Here is a 16,484-nt window from a genome sequence, read left to right as displayed (position 1 = left end):
AATGCTGCCAGACAGATTGGAAAAAGTAATGGCTAGTGATGGACACTACCTAATAAAAAAAAGGTAATGTGCCGTTCTTTCACAATAAATTCCTGATTTGTACTCCTATATATATATATAATTAATTTTATTATATATTTTCGAAAAGAAGAGGTAATCGCTTTAGATAAATATTTTATGAATTTTTGAAATGTATTCGAAGCATTTCTCTTCTCTTCAGCACCACAAGCCCTAAGCCTGAGTTTGATTCAACACCTTTTGAAGATTTCTAATTACGTTTTATGATAAATTTTTCTTTGCCAGAATGGAAGACAGATGGCTTTTTATTAAAAAAAAAAAAAAAAAAAAAACAACTAAAAAGGATTTCTGATCATCAAATTCGCCATAACTGTCGTCATTTCGTGATATAGGTTTTTCAATTTTTTCCGTTCAAAGGCTGTTTAAGTTCCTGTAGGTCGTGATGCTGTTACCATGCCTGTGCGTGCAAATTTTTTAAAGGATTAGTTTTCCGATAACCACGACTACGATATCGGGTTTTCTTCTTATTAAATTCAATTTTTTTTTTTTGCCTTAAGTATAATCGACATTGTTGAATAATATTAATACACAGGAGACCACTGACAACACATCGCGCATTTTGTCAGATATGCTAACAGATAGGTGTGTGAGTATGAAGTTCCGTGGAGTGGATGTGTTACAATTTCTGGCAATTAGCCAAAATTATGGTGTTTTTATGCGGAATATATTCACACATGTGTTGAGTGTATATGCATGCATCTACATATATGTAAGTATATCTTTATATATATATATATAAATATATATTTACTTTTTATACGTTTAGAGCCGTGCGCCTGCACAAACCATTCGTGTGTTCTTGAAATTGATTGAAAAAAATTTAGGCGAACAGTCATTAAGTCTCGTTAAATACTTCTGAACATCATCATGCCAATTAGGGAGACTATAAGAAAACTGAATAATAGATGATGACCTTGACTTTCATTCCTTTATTGCATATCCAAAATGCTTTTAACCACCTCGTTTTTCCCTGGTTTGATCAAAATTTTCTATCAAAAACGACTTCGTGGATATCCACAAAATAACATTCAAAATACTTTATGTCGATATTCTATCCTAGTCATCGTAATTAAAAAAAAAAAGCTTACTTGATCAGCTTGCTATAGCCTGTTGTCGTTATAGAATATTAGTAGGCTATGCTTTTTAACTTCGAACTTCAATGCTATTTAGAGGATTAAGTTTTCATCTCATTTCGAAAATATTTCATGGTGGTATTCTACGCCCGCTTTCTGCTTCTAGCATCAGAAATGAGCTTACAGAATTAGCATGTTTGCGGAATGGAATGACTAAAAACGGAATGACAAAATTAGTCCTTAAAGGCGACGTTAGAGATTATGGTACATTTACTGTCCGAAATTTGGTGCCTACTGAATGGTTATAATGTTGAGGTCTCATCTTCTTACTTCTATAATAGGTTACAAAAATGAAAATCTCAAGTGTTGAAAATCCTTATAAATGTGAAATAAAATTCGCCTCAATTTACTAAAAATACTAATGAATGGAGAATGGATTGTTGACATCCTGGAGAATATTCTAACATCAAAAAATTTCCTTTTTATCTACGGCAATCGTGAACGTGATTTTAGAGTTGATTTGATGAAAACATACGCCAAAGAACCCTGTCATCTACAAGTACTGTTCCATATTAATAATGAACCACATCGGCCATATATCCATATATTCGTATATATAGGCTTATAAAGTAGTATGATTTTGTAGCTAGCTATTCAATCAAACAAATCGACTTTTTTGGATAATTTTGACGAAAGTAAGTATGTATTATTGTGATTATTCGACGACAAAGCAATAGTAATTTTTAAACATTAGGGGCACCTCATCATCGGATATGAAGTTGCGTTCCGGCTTAACAGACGCGAAGGGATTTAAATGCGGCGGCAAAATGACATTCAAATGACGATTACTTTCTTGCAAGAATCGCGATAAATCCAAAGGCATTTCATATTCAGTATATGCAGTTACCACAACAGGCACTTTTAATTGAGAAGCTGTTAGAATAGTTTCAGGCCACGTGTCTTCCATTTTGTAGCCGGTTGAACGATAAAGGCCGGCATTAAAAAAGCAAACTGCAAGTTGAACAAAAAATAATGTAATAAAAGTGTAGCAATCACATTTTCAAATTAACGACATCTTTCCGCAAGATCTTAGCAAGATTTGCATCTCATAATTCATTTTGTTGTAATTTGAAACGTTTTATTCAAATTACATATCAAAGACAAGCAGTTCCTATATTTATTTTAATTGGTAAGAAAAGAAGAACATCAACATTTGAATGTCGAGCGGAATGTCAAGTAGACTTGATCAGTTCATTTTGCTTACTAATGAAAATGTTGAGTCAGAAGGGAGCTTTATTGGCGTGCTTACAAACGCGCACATCAGTCTTGGCAAATAACGCTTTATGAACTGTTCGAAAAAGATACCCCTGACGACGGCACGTCATCGATAAGTTTCGACTAATTATGAAAGCACTTACATAAATCGTAAATTTAACAAAAAAAAAAAAAAAACAATTTCAACCAACGGCTTAGCTTCTCAATAAATAACAAGTCCCGACGGATTAAAACCAATCAAATGAAAGTGGAAAAAAAGATTCTAGACAAAATATTTCAAAAAGTGTTTTTATACCCCACCTACCCACCCACATCAATTGTGACAGTTTCTCAATCGATTCCAGCTTCTCTGTCCATCTATTCTTCTGTCTCTTCTTTTGTCTGTCTTGTTTTGTTGTATTCAACCCACAGAGCATAATTTATGAGATATTTTGATGAAATTCGGTACAGTGACGTGTTTCAGCCCAAAGACGAACGCCCTTGAAAATGGATCCAATTGGATCACGTTTTTGATCAATTGTAACATCCTACTTTGATAAGCCGCTGTACGACTACTTATAGGATTGTGTAGGGTATTTAATAGTGCCTTAAGAAACTACAGTAATTAAGTAATATATTGTTGGTGGATTTGAAAGCTTACTTAAATGTGGCTTTAAAAAGTCAACCGTTCGACAGTATTCATGATAAATATTCGCTGCAAAATAATAACTCACGGTACGTTTGTTTTTACGACAAAAACGGCAGCACCTGTGGATAAAGATTATCATTTTTTTGAAAACATTTTTTAAAATTGTAAAAATTCATGGAATCACTGACTTGGTTTTCTTTAGCTGATCAAACGATATATTGCATGCATTTAGCTCGGGACCGACAAAAACCACATTTAGTCGCCTTAGAGTTGGCGTGATGTGTAAAAAGAATAATTCCCATTTATGTAAGATATCGACCTCAAAATCAATTTCGGCTCCTGAAAATTTAATTATGGAAATATTTAAAAGAAAATATATATTAGCATATATATAAGCTCTATGAATACTTCCGTAGCGAATTTCGGATCAGTGTTCCAAGTTATTTTTCCGCTTAATATTAAGAGAAAGATTGAAATTAATTGAAAGCTTCAGAGACAGTATAAACTGTGCATGATCCGCTAGAGCAATATGTAATAGTGAATCTATCTACACACAATTAACTGTGTGCTTGTTTATGGCGAATCCTTATTCCATCGCACTAATTAAGACAATAAATTTGAATTTGATAGAAGCACTAGCACTAGTTCTTATACACAGCTCAGTACTGTAGATATGACCAAACTATCAAAGAACACGCCCACTCCTCAGTTTTCAAAAGCAAAAGGAGAGAGTCTCTCCTTCATTGCAGATATGATAATAAAAATGTTTCGCTACATTTTATGAGTGATTCGACAGGATCTGTACAAAAATGTGAAAATGTCAGTCGATTGTTGAAATTATATTAATGTAAACATAATGGGCGAAGATAATTCGAACACAACCGAATATAAATTTTTTACTTGTTTCAGTCATTTCGAAAAAGCAAAAACGCCTCGACAACTCTAAACACCGAAGATGTATGTCAAAGTCTGCATAGAGAGAAAGTCGATTTCATTGCAAAAATCAGGATTATCAAGATGGTGTTCGCTGATGTCGATCAAAACATATCTTTAATGGATTTTAAGTGCTAGTAGGCGTGACTTAATAATTTCAGATATTCAGGGAATATAAAGTCGATTTTGGAAAATTAACTGTTTTAACTCATATCATATTGAAAATGCCATCGATCATTGCTACGGACTTATGCATATAAAACCTATTAAATGTATAGTCAGTTCCTGATTATCCCTTAATTGATCGCATAATTTGAGGGTATACCACGATGTTAACGGTACTGTAGAAAGTTGTGTTAGAGCAGCATATTCACAACTGTTTTCCGTTAAATCTTTAAGGAGAGAGAGAGAGAGAGAGAGAGAGAGAGAAGATTTGATAAAAATTATAATAATCATTTTAATCGGCTTTTTTTTACTTATGTTCAACTTTTTGTAGATATCTTTAGTTTTGCAGCAATTAACGGGTAAGTCTTTTAAGATTTTTTTTGGCAACTGAGGTTCCAAACGGCCGAATTTTTCTTGATGTATTATTAGTTGTTTAAACAGCTGAAATGCTTTGCACCATTTCTCATGATCATTAGGCAAATGTTGCGGGTTTTCTCTGCAGTACGATACCATGCCGCAATTGTTGCAATTTATCAATTTCTCAAAACGATATTCTCTACATTTTACATTGCAACAGAGTCGTCCAAATAGTATTAACTCTTGTTCGGTCGCAGTTAGAGGACGATTTATGACCGCTTCTACATTACGTATAGTTATAATCCGATACGATCGAAATTGTTCAGATGTGAAATTTGAACATTTATAAAATATATGCTCGCCTGTAATATAAGTAAAATCTAATTAACTTCTTATTTACTTTTTTACAATGCTTTGGCTAATTAACAATTTAGTGTTGAGGCAGATCATGGGTTGGCCAACAGCCAAATAAATAGTTGACATACGACAAATGTCTTAAACGCAATTGTGTGTGTATTGAGTAAGTTCATTAAACTTGTAATCAAATTGATTTACATTTAAAAGCACATATATTTAAAAGTGTTTATAAAAGATATTAAAGATATGTAATTAATTTAAAAGAAATTATAATAAATTAAAATTGATTAAATTCTCTACTTACCACTGCTATCGGCCACTTGTTTTAAAGCAAAACATAACTGACGGTGTTCAATATCACTTCTCATATGCCCTTTGGAGCAATAATAACTCAGTTTACACCGGGAACACTGCACCATCCCAGTCCGACCGCATAGATCACATTTACACAACTGCAAGATAAAGACATGAAATAGTCCTCGCATTCTATATACGCACACAACTCTATATGGAAGGTTTAATCTTCTTAAAGGGATGCATAATATTTGCATAAAAGCATTAATACCTTTTATGAAACTGTAGGCGTGTAAATTAACTAACAACCAAATCACTCTTATATTCATCGTTCACATAATCTTGATAAATGTTCATACCCATACATATATGTATATATATATGTATATATATAAATCAATATAATATCAAGATTTATATCAATATCACTTATGGACGACAATTTACATTTTTTCCGCATTGGGCTTGAGATTTATGATTGACCAATTACTCTCCTTTTCAAACTTCACTTGTGGCCATGAACTAAGCATATGTATGCAAAGTTTAAACTTGCTAACTCAATTTTAGGGATCGTAAGTGTTCTCACAACGGACTTCACTTAAATAAGTAAACCGACATTGCTGACGGACATGACTAAATAGATGTTAAGCCTTAAGCTTTTTGCTTAATTAAAAATAAATATATATATGTATATATATATATATATAACATCTATTTAGTCATGTCATATATATATATATATATATATATATATACCGATGTGCATTTTTAACTATAATGAACAGAAGTCTGGTTAAGTATGAAAATCAACTCAGTCGGTTTACGGACGCATCATTGTTAAGATTAGAGTTTTTTATAATTTTACGGATCGTAACGTTTACTCAAGTTTCAAAGTCAAGTAAATCGGATCAATCGGGTCTGATGGCAAGTACCACAAAAAAAATAGCCCACAATACATAAAGATAGTATTTAGTCGGTATAATTATCTAGAAAATAATGATAAATTACAGATATAGTGTGAAATATATATTATATGGGACATAACATAAGCGAATGAATAGATTCGGATCATAGACTGAATGCAACTTCTCTCAACTTCTCAGGTGCGCATTTATTGAAGTGAACAAAAGCATTCTCAGCTGACCTCTGTTAATATATAACTGGGAACGCTATATGTTCTAAAATGTTATCTATCCTAATCCTAAGTGACTGTTATAGGCTATCTAGACTTTTTTTTGGTTAGCACATAACCTACCTAGGGACGAATTGAAGCTATTCTCTGAATGAATCTCAAGAATAGAATATACAAATGAATTTCTGAGTTTTAGAAACGAAACGAAACGAAATGACAACCAAATGATAAAATCCATTTTATCTATAATGGATGTAATTTAAAATTTCAAGTGAAGCTTTTTGTGCGCTTCACAGAACTCACATTGCACAACGATATCAAAAAGTATTTACGCGGCTTATAGATATACTCGATGAATTCATCCTCCTCGTCGGAAGTCTCAACATCACTAATCGGCGCTTGATTTAACATTTTCTTAAGATTTTCCATTATGGTCTGAGGTAGATCTTCACTGCCTGCAAAGTTTTAAAATCGATCAATAAATTTTTTTCTTTTCAAAAAAGGAAAACAAAAAGAGCAAAAAAAAAAAAAAAACAAAGATGAAAACTAGCAAGCATTCAGACCATTCGCCATCATCGATTCCATTTGTTGTTGTAAGTTATGTATGAAAACATTTTGTTGATTGTTAGGTTCAGTTGAAATTTCTGTATTTTGGAGAGCGCTGTCACGAAACTGATCGTCCGAAACCGCTTTTAATTCGTCTTTTAGAATTTCCTCCTTTCTGCTCAACTTTTGTATGTTCTGTTTTAAGACATTCTCCAAATTTTCGAAAGCCTTATAGCCGCTCGAACTTTGATCTCTATTATTTAGGGAATCGTTCGTCTCATCAATTAACTCGGGCAGACTGTCGTCATCGTCGGTCTCTTCGGCCTTAATTGTAGTTTCTGTAATTTCTTCATTTATTGATTCGTCTGGAATTTCCAAATTTTTTAAACGATTGGCTTTATTGCGTGGACGATTACGTTGTCGCGGCTTCTTTTTATGGGGTTTCATTATTTTAACAATTAATAGTTTTGGTTTTCTTTCGTTTCTCTTTTCTTCGTTTTAATAATATTATGCAATTGTTTGATAGCTGAGGTATTTTCGTTTAATGTTTTCCCTTTAAGAGAAGGTTAGCTTCTGTGCTGCTACATTATTCGAAAATTGGCCACTAGCCACATTTGTTAAAGAAAAACCAGAACAAAATGATTAAAATTACTCAATTCGTTTCTGTTCAACAATTTCCATTCAGATATTATGTGCTTTCATCGAGTACTTGCATATAGTACATCCATCTCCTTACATTTTCCTCAACCGAATTAGAAAACATGAGTATATACCTATAGTATGCTCATTCAGTTAGATTAGCAGTGTTTCGTTCTTTAAAAAAAAAAAAAAAAAAAACAAATAAAAAATAAATAAATAAAAAAGAAGAACAAAAACAACAAATACAAATAAAAAATGAAATAATAATAATAAAAAATAACAAGAAGCAAAGGTAAATAAATTTCATAGAATTCACAGACTTTCATAGAAAAGAAATCGAGAAAACCAGAGCGGGATCGACGTCTTAAACGAAAAAAGATTTTGAATATTTTTAAGCCTAGAAAGATTTTCGCTTTACAGATGACATCACAGCCATGCCGTAGTCATAAGCGAGTGTGCCGCCACACCAGGCTATTACGCAATCTCTGCAGCAAGTGGTATCATGCTGGCCTTTTCACAACTTGCCGGTAAACCGCCCATGTTTAACCCGTACCAAAGAAGCGTAACTGAAATATGTTGTGCAATAGCCATGGAAAACCATGGAAACCACTTGGTAAGATATCTGGAAAGCAATGATCTTATTTGCGATAGACAATATGGGTTTCGCAAAAACCGTTTCGCTAATGGAGTCGAGCTTTTCACCTCTTTCACAAAAGTAACGTGGCTGTACTGGATGTCTCAAAGGTGCTCGGCAGATGCTGGCATGATGCTCTAGTTTCCAAATTTATCGAGCTTTCTGAATAACCGTTCGACAGGACCTGCAATCGGAAGACTGACCCCAAATTCCACATAAATGCAGGAGTACAACAAGACTCTATTCTTTGTCCTTTGCTCTTTCTGGTGATCATCAGAGAAAGTCCAAATTTCTGGATACCCTCAAGCATCGGCGTAATGTACATCCACGGGAAGTGTTCTACAGAGATAAAAGAGATTTGCCCATCAATGAAATCCTTTAACAGTATTGCAAGGCTTTCTCAGCGTTCCCACCTACTCGTCCTGAAATTGCCTATATATTGCGACGTTTCCCCGTCTAAATCACTCATACACAAACACTATTCTCTCCTTCCATCCTTGCTGACCATCATCGTGTCGTCGCATATAGCTAGTGACATTTCCCAAAAAAAAAAAAAAATACCTTCCTTCATATCGCAAATTACTTATGCAAATACGAACATTATCGAACGTTTTCGGTCCATGGCTAAGATTACGAATGAAGAAAGATGCTAACTGCCCATAAAAAGCCTACAAATCGCTGCAATTTTTTCGTTTTAAATTCTAGAAGACACAGATCTCAAATTTTTTACAAATATTCGATAGGACCACCGAGAAGTTCCAGCGATAAGGATTTGGTCAATCTATTATTATTATTATTATTATTATTATTATTATAAATTTAGCCAGAGAATCAATTCTAAGACTAAAATCTTAAAAGCATTAGCATATCTAAGGCTTTCGGTTTTATTAAAAACTCTACCGCTCTTGAGATTTGAACCCACGACCATTGAGTTCCTACTCTTGCGAGACTCTTGCCCACTCGGCCACTTAAGCGGATATTGGTCAATCTATTTAAATTGTAATGAATGGGATCGGCATTCGAAAAGGGGCGAATTAATAAAATCGTATCGCTTAAGATTGTCAGACTTGGGTTATGTCCACGTTATTGAAAACATTTGATTTTTTTTATTTTTGGTCCAATATTGCCAGATCTGAATAAATTAGTTTAAGAACTGCTTTGCCAATAATTTCCTTTCTTTTCTATTTAATATGTTCTTGTTGATGTTATGTAATTTTAAAGCGAGAGTAAGTATTGCTAAGTAACCATAGCACTTGGTATCTTCACCATTTATTGTCATTAATAAAATCTTGTACTTTTATTATTTCAGAACACAATAAAGGATTTCAGTACGATTTAATTAAACATGGACGGTAGAACGAGAACTGGCTTAATACCTACACCCAAACAAAGTCGAATTATTTTTAAAAAGGTAAAAAAGAATAAGAAAACAAATACAAACAACAAACGATCTAGTGCACCTTCCGACTCAATTTTCTATATATTTAGAAAATCTTTGGCAGTAAAGAGTTGCCTAAAAAATTTGAAGCTTCCCCTATGGCTTTGTCACTGAGACCTTTAGGTGGATTATATAATCCATATGCAAAGACCTGCTCCGTTTTATGTAATCATCCGGCGTCACCAGAAATTAAACAAATAATAAATAAATGCAAGCAAACATTAGCTGTTGAGGGTAAAAATGTACAACATTTATACGATGCTGTTAGCAAAAAAGCTTTAATTGACACTGTCGAAAACATACCCGAAGATTTATTTCGTCGTTACACCGACACCGATTCTAGGCCGCTAACCCCCACTCCGACTGTAACAAGTGTGCATACGCGGACTAGTGCTGGTTCCTTTCTCAATAACAGACGTTGTATTACTCCCGAATTTAGTAAAACTGAAATTATCAAACGTAAAAAATTAATTCTCGACTTGAGAAAGTCACATTCTCAAGAAACCTTGTATTGGAAGCCAACATCGGATTTCTCTTACAGCACGTTAAGCGTAAATACTGAAGAAATGCAGAAAGCAAGAAGCGCCGGAGCTCTTGAGGAGCACAAATCAAAGAAACCGAAAATGGAAGAAACTAAACGACCGAAATCGTGTTTGGCTGGTACAACCGAATCATTAAGCCAGGATACTAAAAAAATAGAACATATTTGCATAAATGAGCAAGATTTTGAAGATGATAGCGACATCAGAAGAGGAAAAAAACGGAAAAGGATGAAGCCAATCACAGGTAAATAAAATGCTTTACGCCGCTATCTGTGCATTCATATTGTCAAGTTAGTGTGTCGTTTTATAAAGCTACAGTTACCCCTACCGCTACCTTTCACTTAAGTGAAGATCCTGAAACTCAAGTATCGGCTCTTGGTCCCGATTCTTTAAACCCTAGCACTAGACCCAGTTTGATACCTAATTGCGCTAATTTATTGCCTAACAAAAATAAACTGGACAGCGATCAGATACCTCTAAAGGGAAGCTTTTTAACTGAAGAGGCTTTTAGGGCCCTCAAAACTGATTTAGATGTGGATAAAATTGAAAACACTTTTGAGATATTTGTAACTAGAAAGAAAAATTTAAACATTTGGTGTTCGTTTTAAGCTATATTTTCAAACATTTTAGTTAAATCGTGCTTTAAGGGAAGCTTTTAAATATTTATCGAACAAACCACATACCGACAAATGCATATCAGAAGAATTTAAAAAACTCAACGTAACAAATAAAAAAACGCCCAGAAAATTCTCCAAATCAGCAACCAGGTTCGAGGTGCCTATGAATTTGGCGACCCTAGAAGGTTAACCATCTGGAAATGTTTTTATTTAGGAAAAAAAAAAGATTACATACTGCATTATTATGCTTCATTCTAGAAATTTCTGTCTTCGATTACCTCAGCAATTATGTTTGGGTTACGCGACAACGTAAGCAAATTTATAAAAAAATTTTTCTGAAATATTTTAAAACAAAAGACCATGAAAGCGATCATGAAACAATGCAAAACGATCAAACTTTTCCCCATTCGAATTACACGGAAAGGACTATCGGCTTAAATCATTTACCGGCCGCTTTAGAAGATGTTCTGGAATTTTACGGAAATGAAATGAATATCAAAAAAATATTAAATTTATTAGACTATGAAAATATTAAAAAAAAAATCAAAAATATTAATTTCCGTTCATGGTGCGGCGTCGTAGCATTTGCTGAACGTTTGGCTATAGACGATCCACATGGTACAGACTCTTGTGACGAGGTTAGGCAAATTATCCAACAAAAATGAAAAAAATCAATAATTGAACTTTACTTACAGTTGGAAAAGCAAGATTTCGACAGTTTAGATTTGCGGCTACATAATTACCAGGTGCTCGATTCCTTGAGAGAACTTTTTGATATAATAAAAAATACGCACAATAAGGAATATAACTGAAAAAACAATTACGTTTTCGCTTATTAATGCTTTTATATTTTAAAAGTAAAAATCAATTCTTTATTATAATAAAGTTAAATTACTTTTTTTAATATAAATTCTTTCTCTTCTTCTTCTTCTTTTTTACATTGTTTATAGCTAAATTTAACGGATTCTTATTCAATTCAACTAATCATCTGTTGTTGATTCGATGACTCGAATGAGAAGAAGAAGAGAAAATAACAAATACTTGGCTGCATTCTATAAGCGCTGTCATAAGGTAGACTTTTCGAAAAACAGCTGCTTCGTAATGGTAATGAAAGCAACTGAGTTGACATTTTCAAAGTATTAAAGCATTAAAGAGTTTCATGAAGCATAAATATTTTTAATTTAATTATAAAAATTTACAAAAAAAATCCTTTTTAAAGATGGCGACTTTAGAAGATAAATTGCTGGGCGAAAAACTTGAATATTATTGTAGTAGTAGTGAAGGTGAAGATGAGCCAATTTGTCGCGCTGAAGAAGGTAATAGGAAGCAACAAGGAGCTAGGAACAAGCAACAAGGACCGGACGGTTACTTAAACGCAGACGTATGCCCACCACCACCACCATCGGCCGGCGGTTATCGCTATCAAGGCTCGACCAATACTGGGCCTAAAGGTGTGGTTGAGGATTGGCAGCGTTTTAAAAAACTGCAAGCTGAAAAACGGGAAGAAAATGAGCGTCAGCGCATTGAATTGGCGAAAAAGCTAACCATGAGCACAGCCACCGCCCAAGAAGAAGAGGAACGTAAAAGACAAGAAGAGATCGATAACGAGTTAGCCGAACTAATGAGTGAGGATTTTCTACAACAATATCAAAAACAACGCATGGCTGAAATGCTACGTCAATGCGGACACAATGTACAATTCGGCAAAGTATTGCATTTAACGTCACATAAAGAGTTCTTGGATTGCGTCGAAAATGAAAGCAAACATACGACCATAATAATACATATTTATGAACGCGGATTAAGTGCTTGCAGTACTTTAAATAAATGCTTGGAAGCATTGGCTAGCCAATATGCTATGGTTAAATTTGCCAAAATTTGCAGTTCAGTGGCTGGCATGAGTCGTGAATTTCGTAATAAGGGATTGCCCGCTTTGCTTGTGTATAAGGCCCAAGCAGTTATTGGCAATTTTGTACGCATAACTGACGATTTATCCGATGATTTCTTCGAATCAGATGTAGAAAGTTTTCTAATAGAAAATGGCATTTTAATCGATAAAAATTTGTATAACTAAGAGTAAATTAAGCAAGAGCGAAGAAGAGAGATGGGAGAAATTTATTTAAAAACAACTACTAGTAAGTAGTAAGTTGCCCTAAAAGGCATTAATAACAGCCCCCTCCTACTATTGCAATGTGTTCATTTTGCTAACGGTTTAATCGATCCCCTCCAGCCATTAGTTTTAATTTATGATGAATAAATAATATTTTATATATTTAGAGAACAATATTTAAAATTATTTATTAATTTGCTTTACTTCTTGAAAGTAAAATAATGTATAAATTTATATGATTTTATTAGTAAATTCTCTGCTAACAAATAAATCTATTGAAATAAATTTGTTTTTAAACGATCTCGTTAATATTTAACGGTATTACAGATATCTTAGTTATTAAATTTGAAAATCAGTGCTTATTTTAAAATTTATTGAATTTGTGAGTGCATCTCAGAGCTTATTCGAAATCTCGAATAAGTTCACTGCAGTGCAATGGTCCGCTCAGCTATCGTTAAAAAACTAAGAGCAGAACTGTAACGATTGTCTAAAAAAGTGAGGAGAGAATATATCGTGGAAGGATCCTTATTGATAATCAAAATGAGTAAATTGTGTTTTGCCCTAAACAGTTTGCGATTTCTTTTGAACACACTACAAATTATGATCATGTAAAACCGCGATATTTAAAAAAGCAAGCGTTGAAGAACCATCAGACGGAAATAATTTCAATGCTTGGACCATAAACTATACAGAAAGAGACGACCTCCTTGTCTTTACGAAATTATTCGCAATAGTGAAGTTCAATTTTGGAGTTTCCATATATCAGAAATTTTTAATATGCACACACCTTTATATATATATATATATATAGTTCGAGTTTAAAAATTAAAGAGCGATTTTCTTTTTATATGAATTAAAAGTGAAATATATCAGTATTGATCTCTATTTATTATTCCTTTAATTATTATTAACATTTTTCAATAATACTAGGAAATAACATACAATTAACATAAATGCCTTCATTTGGAATTGTTATATATATATATATTCATATTCATATATATACACATATATCATTCATATAAATACTTTTTCTTTGAATTGATAGCATAGATGGATTAATTAATTCATAGAATTTCTTATATAAGGATTTATATATATATATATATAAACCCATATAATACAATGAGATTTTGATTATTTTTATTCATATGTATAATCTATTTAATTAAGTTCATGACTTAAATCTATATAGTTATGCTTTTTACTAAGAAACCTTGAACATTACTTAAAGGTATTAATTAATGATAATAATAAATTCAAGTGTAGTAATAGTATTTATTATCTTGACTATGCATTCAAATATTACATACATATTTTCATGTTCACTGCTGACAGATATAGAGATAAAAACATATCCAAATATAGTTTTCTAAATTTCAGTGAAATTATTATTCCGCGCTATTATCACAATAGTCTTTATAAATACGCTTTTGTAGATCCCTATCCGCTAATATGTATATATATATATATATATATATATATATATATATATATATATATATAGATTCTTGTTCGGTATGGAAATCAGGCCACCTGTTGGTTCGTTCGTGGATTGGTTTTGTTTATCACAATCATTAGAATCGCATCTATCAATCTACGAAATTGAATATTAATATAGACGATGATATATTTGCGAAATGATAGTAAATACAAGTCTAAAACTGTATCAATATAACAAACAAAAATATTAGATTATAACCCCTTATAAATAAATAATCATATAAATAAAATATATACAAGACAAAGACTGCGATACAAAAGATAAACTAAATTAGATTATGAGCAAATACCGTTAGTGGCGAATTTCTTATACCCACCAACTGTTTTATATACATATGTAAACAAATTATAAAGTAATATAAACCGTGGCTGTGTCACTACACTAATCATCTATAATGAATCTTTAAGCGGCTCCGATAAATATTTCAAACCAATCCATAACAAATGTTGATCGATCATTTTCAAACTTGAAAGCATCGATCGATCAATCGATGCAATTGAATATATATATATACATATATATATATATACCTTAAGGGCTTTTGATGCATATTTACAAACGGAGCGGAAAACTTTTTTGTGTGTAGCGAAGGCCACGTGCTAATAAAAAATACGATCGTAAATTTTGTAGAGACAGTGGATCGATTAGCGGTGAGCTCATGCCCGAACTGTGAACTCACCAAAAGGCAGTCGAATTAGTCTTGATTTGGCATCCGTAACGGCTTCCGACAACACACTTTTTCGCTTCGGTGGTTAAACGTAACGTAATTCTTAAATAACTTTGTTAATCATATACTGAAATTATTTTTTTTGCGATTATATCTAATCTAAGCTTATACTGTACAAATCTAGCATTGTCTGCGAATTGAGAGCTACATGAAAGAGAGACAGTCGGAGAGAGAGAGAAAGAGAGATTATCCATTCACGAATCAAGCGTGGAATCATCTCATTTCAAATTGAATTTTTGGTTATTTGCTTTTTGTTTATTTATTTTTAATTTTAATTTTTTTTTCTACTAAATTTTTTTTTTTTTTAATTTTAGATATGATTTTTTTTGAATTTAATTGTTATCCTTTTTCAAATTTAGTTTTTTTTTTTTTAATATATAATTTTTTTAAATATATAAAATATATTCATATATATATATATATATATATATATATAATTTATTTAATAGCTGCCTGGAAAAATGACTTGCTTTTGTTACAATTTCGATCTCTTCATTTTCATTTCGTTACGATGTACTTTGCCTCAATTCATTAAAGATTAACTTACTTAAACAAGCATTGAAGACAGAATAGAAATTAAAAAAATGTCAGACTTGTAGTGTGTGTATAAAAACTTAAAATATAGAAGAAGAAAGACACAAAAAAATATAAAACTCTTAGGATTATTTAATTATAGTCTAGGAGCTTTAAACGTAATGGACGACTCTATTGTACAGCTTTCATTATTGCCATTATTGTGTCCGGCATTGCTTAGAGGGTTATTTAAGATGCCCGCCGGTACCACAGCCAGAGACCGGATATTGCTGGTTGTAGTGTTTGCTGTTGCCGCTGTTACCGCAGTTGTCGTTGCTATTATTGCTGCTGTCGTTGCCAATCCCACTTGTTTCTCTTTGTGGCGTTTCAAAGATGAACGCAATGGATATTGTCTCGGTATATTAGCACCCAGTAAAATGCGACGAGTGGATGGTCTTTTGTGTATATACTGTACAGATTCGGCACTGTTGCTTAAACGGATGTTCCCAACTTTGTTATAATTTTCGATTTATATACAAGGCATATATTTAAATGAGGCAGGATTTGTTGGGGTGATATTTTGCCATATGGTGAATGTTAAGTACATGTTCATATAACATTTGGAATTCGGTAATAACCCAAAATACATAATGGTACACAAACATAATTAATTGAATTAGAGAAACAAATGAAAAAAAAAAAAAAAAACAAGAAAAAAATGAAAATGTAATATTTTTTTTAAGATATTTATTTTTTTTCTCAACACAAATATACACACACACACACACACACACACGCAATCAATGTTTATACAGTAGATGTAATATGTAATAGTATCTCAGTTTAGGTGGTATGTGACGGAAGCTTTGACAGAAATTTACTTTTTTTTTTTTTTTTTGTTTTGTGTCATCGATATTTCAAA

The 16,484-nt window shown here is 32.5% G+C and overlaps 4 protein-coding genes across 10 annotated transcripts in view; 2 read left to right on the top strand and 2 right to left on the bottom strand.

Annotated features, from left to right (window-relative positions):
• Nucleotides 1-1,866: 1,866 nt before the first annotated feature.
• LOC119631992 lies at nucleotides 1,867-7,306 on the bottom strand. Its single transcript, XM_038024653.1, has 8 exons — nucleotides 6,856-7,306; nucleotides 6,596-6,747; nucleotides 5,171-5,318; nucleotides 4,464-4,871; nucleotides 4,251-4,379; nucleotides 3,243-3,393; nucleotides 3,067-3,173; nucleotides 1,867-2,162 (listed from the first exon to the last, which is right to left on the bottom strand). Exons 1-8 carry the CDS (start codon nucleotides 7,283-7,285, stop codon nucleotides 1,867-1,869), a joined length of 1,821 nt encoding a protein of 606 aa, XP_037880581.1. The 5' UTR covers nucleotides 7,286-7,306.
• Nucleotides 7,307-9,423: 2,117 nt separating this feature from the next.
• On the top strand, nucleotides 9,424-11,520 carry LOC119632630. Its single transcript, XM_038025622.1, has 6 exons — nucleotides 9,424-9,522; nucleotides 9,600-10,335; nucleotides 10,410-10,657; nucleotides 10,722-10,893; nucleotides 10,967-11,346; nucleotides 11,404-11,520. The coding sequence occupies exons 1-6, from the start codon at nucleotides 9,457-9,459 to the stop codon at nucleotides 11,518-11,520; spliced, it is 1,719 nt and encodes a 572-aa protein (XP_037881550.1). The 5' UTR covers nucleotides 9,424-9,456.
• Nucleotides 11,521-11,788: 268 nt separating this feature from the next.
• On the top strand, nucleotides 11,789-12,979 carry LOC119631803 (phosducin-like protein). The gene has a single exon (XM_038024317.1). The coding sequence runs from the start codon at nucleotides 11,928-11,930 to the stop codon at nucleotides 12,780-12,782; it is 855 nt and encodes a 284-aa protein (XP_037880245.1). The 5' UTR covers nucleotides 11,789-11,927; the 3' UTR covers nucleotides 12,783-12,979.
• Nucleotides 12,980-15,462: 2,483 nt separating this feature from the next.
• The window catches only part of LOC119632613 (rho GTPase-activating protein 20), a 53,117-nt gene continuing 52,095 nt past the window's right edge, over nucleotides 15,463-16,484 (bottom strand). For 4 of the 7 annotated variants that reach the window (XM_038025591.1, XM_038025592.1, XM_038025597.1 and 1 more), the window contains one exon: nucleotides 15,463-16,072. In XM_038025591.1, the coding sequence (XP_037881519.1) occupies nucleotides 15,720-16,072 (353 nt within the window). In that variant the 3' untranslated portion in view covers nucleotides 15,463-15,719. The remainder of the gene's footprint in view (nucleotides 16,073-16,484) is intronic. The other 3 variants (XM_038025593.1, XM_038025595.1, XM_038025596.1) reach the window with 3 other exon arrangements.

The sequence above is a fragment of the Glossina fuscipes genome, unplaced genomic scaffold, assembly GCF_014805625.2.
Source record: "Glossina fuscipes isolate IAEA_lab_2018 unplaced genomic scaffold, Yale_Gfus_2 1, whole genome shotgun sequence".
NCBI lineage: Eukaryota > Metazoa > Arthropoda > Insecta > Diptera > Glossinidae > Glossina > Glossina fuscipes.
This window is presented reverse-complemented; position numbering and strand designations above follow the sequence as displayed.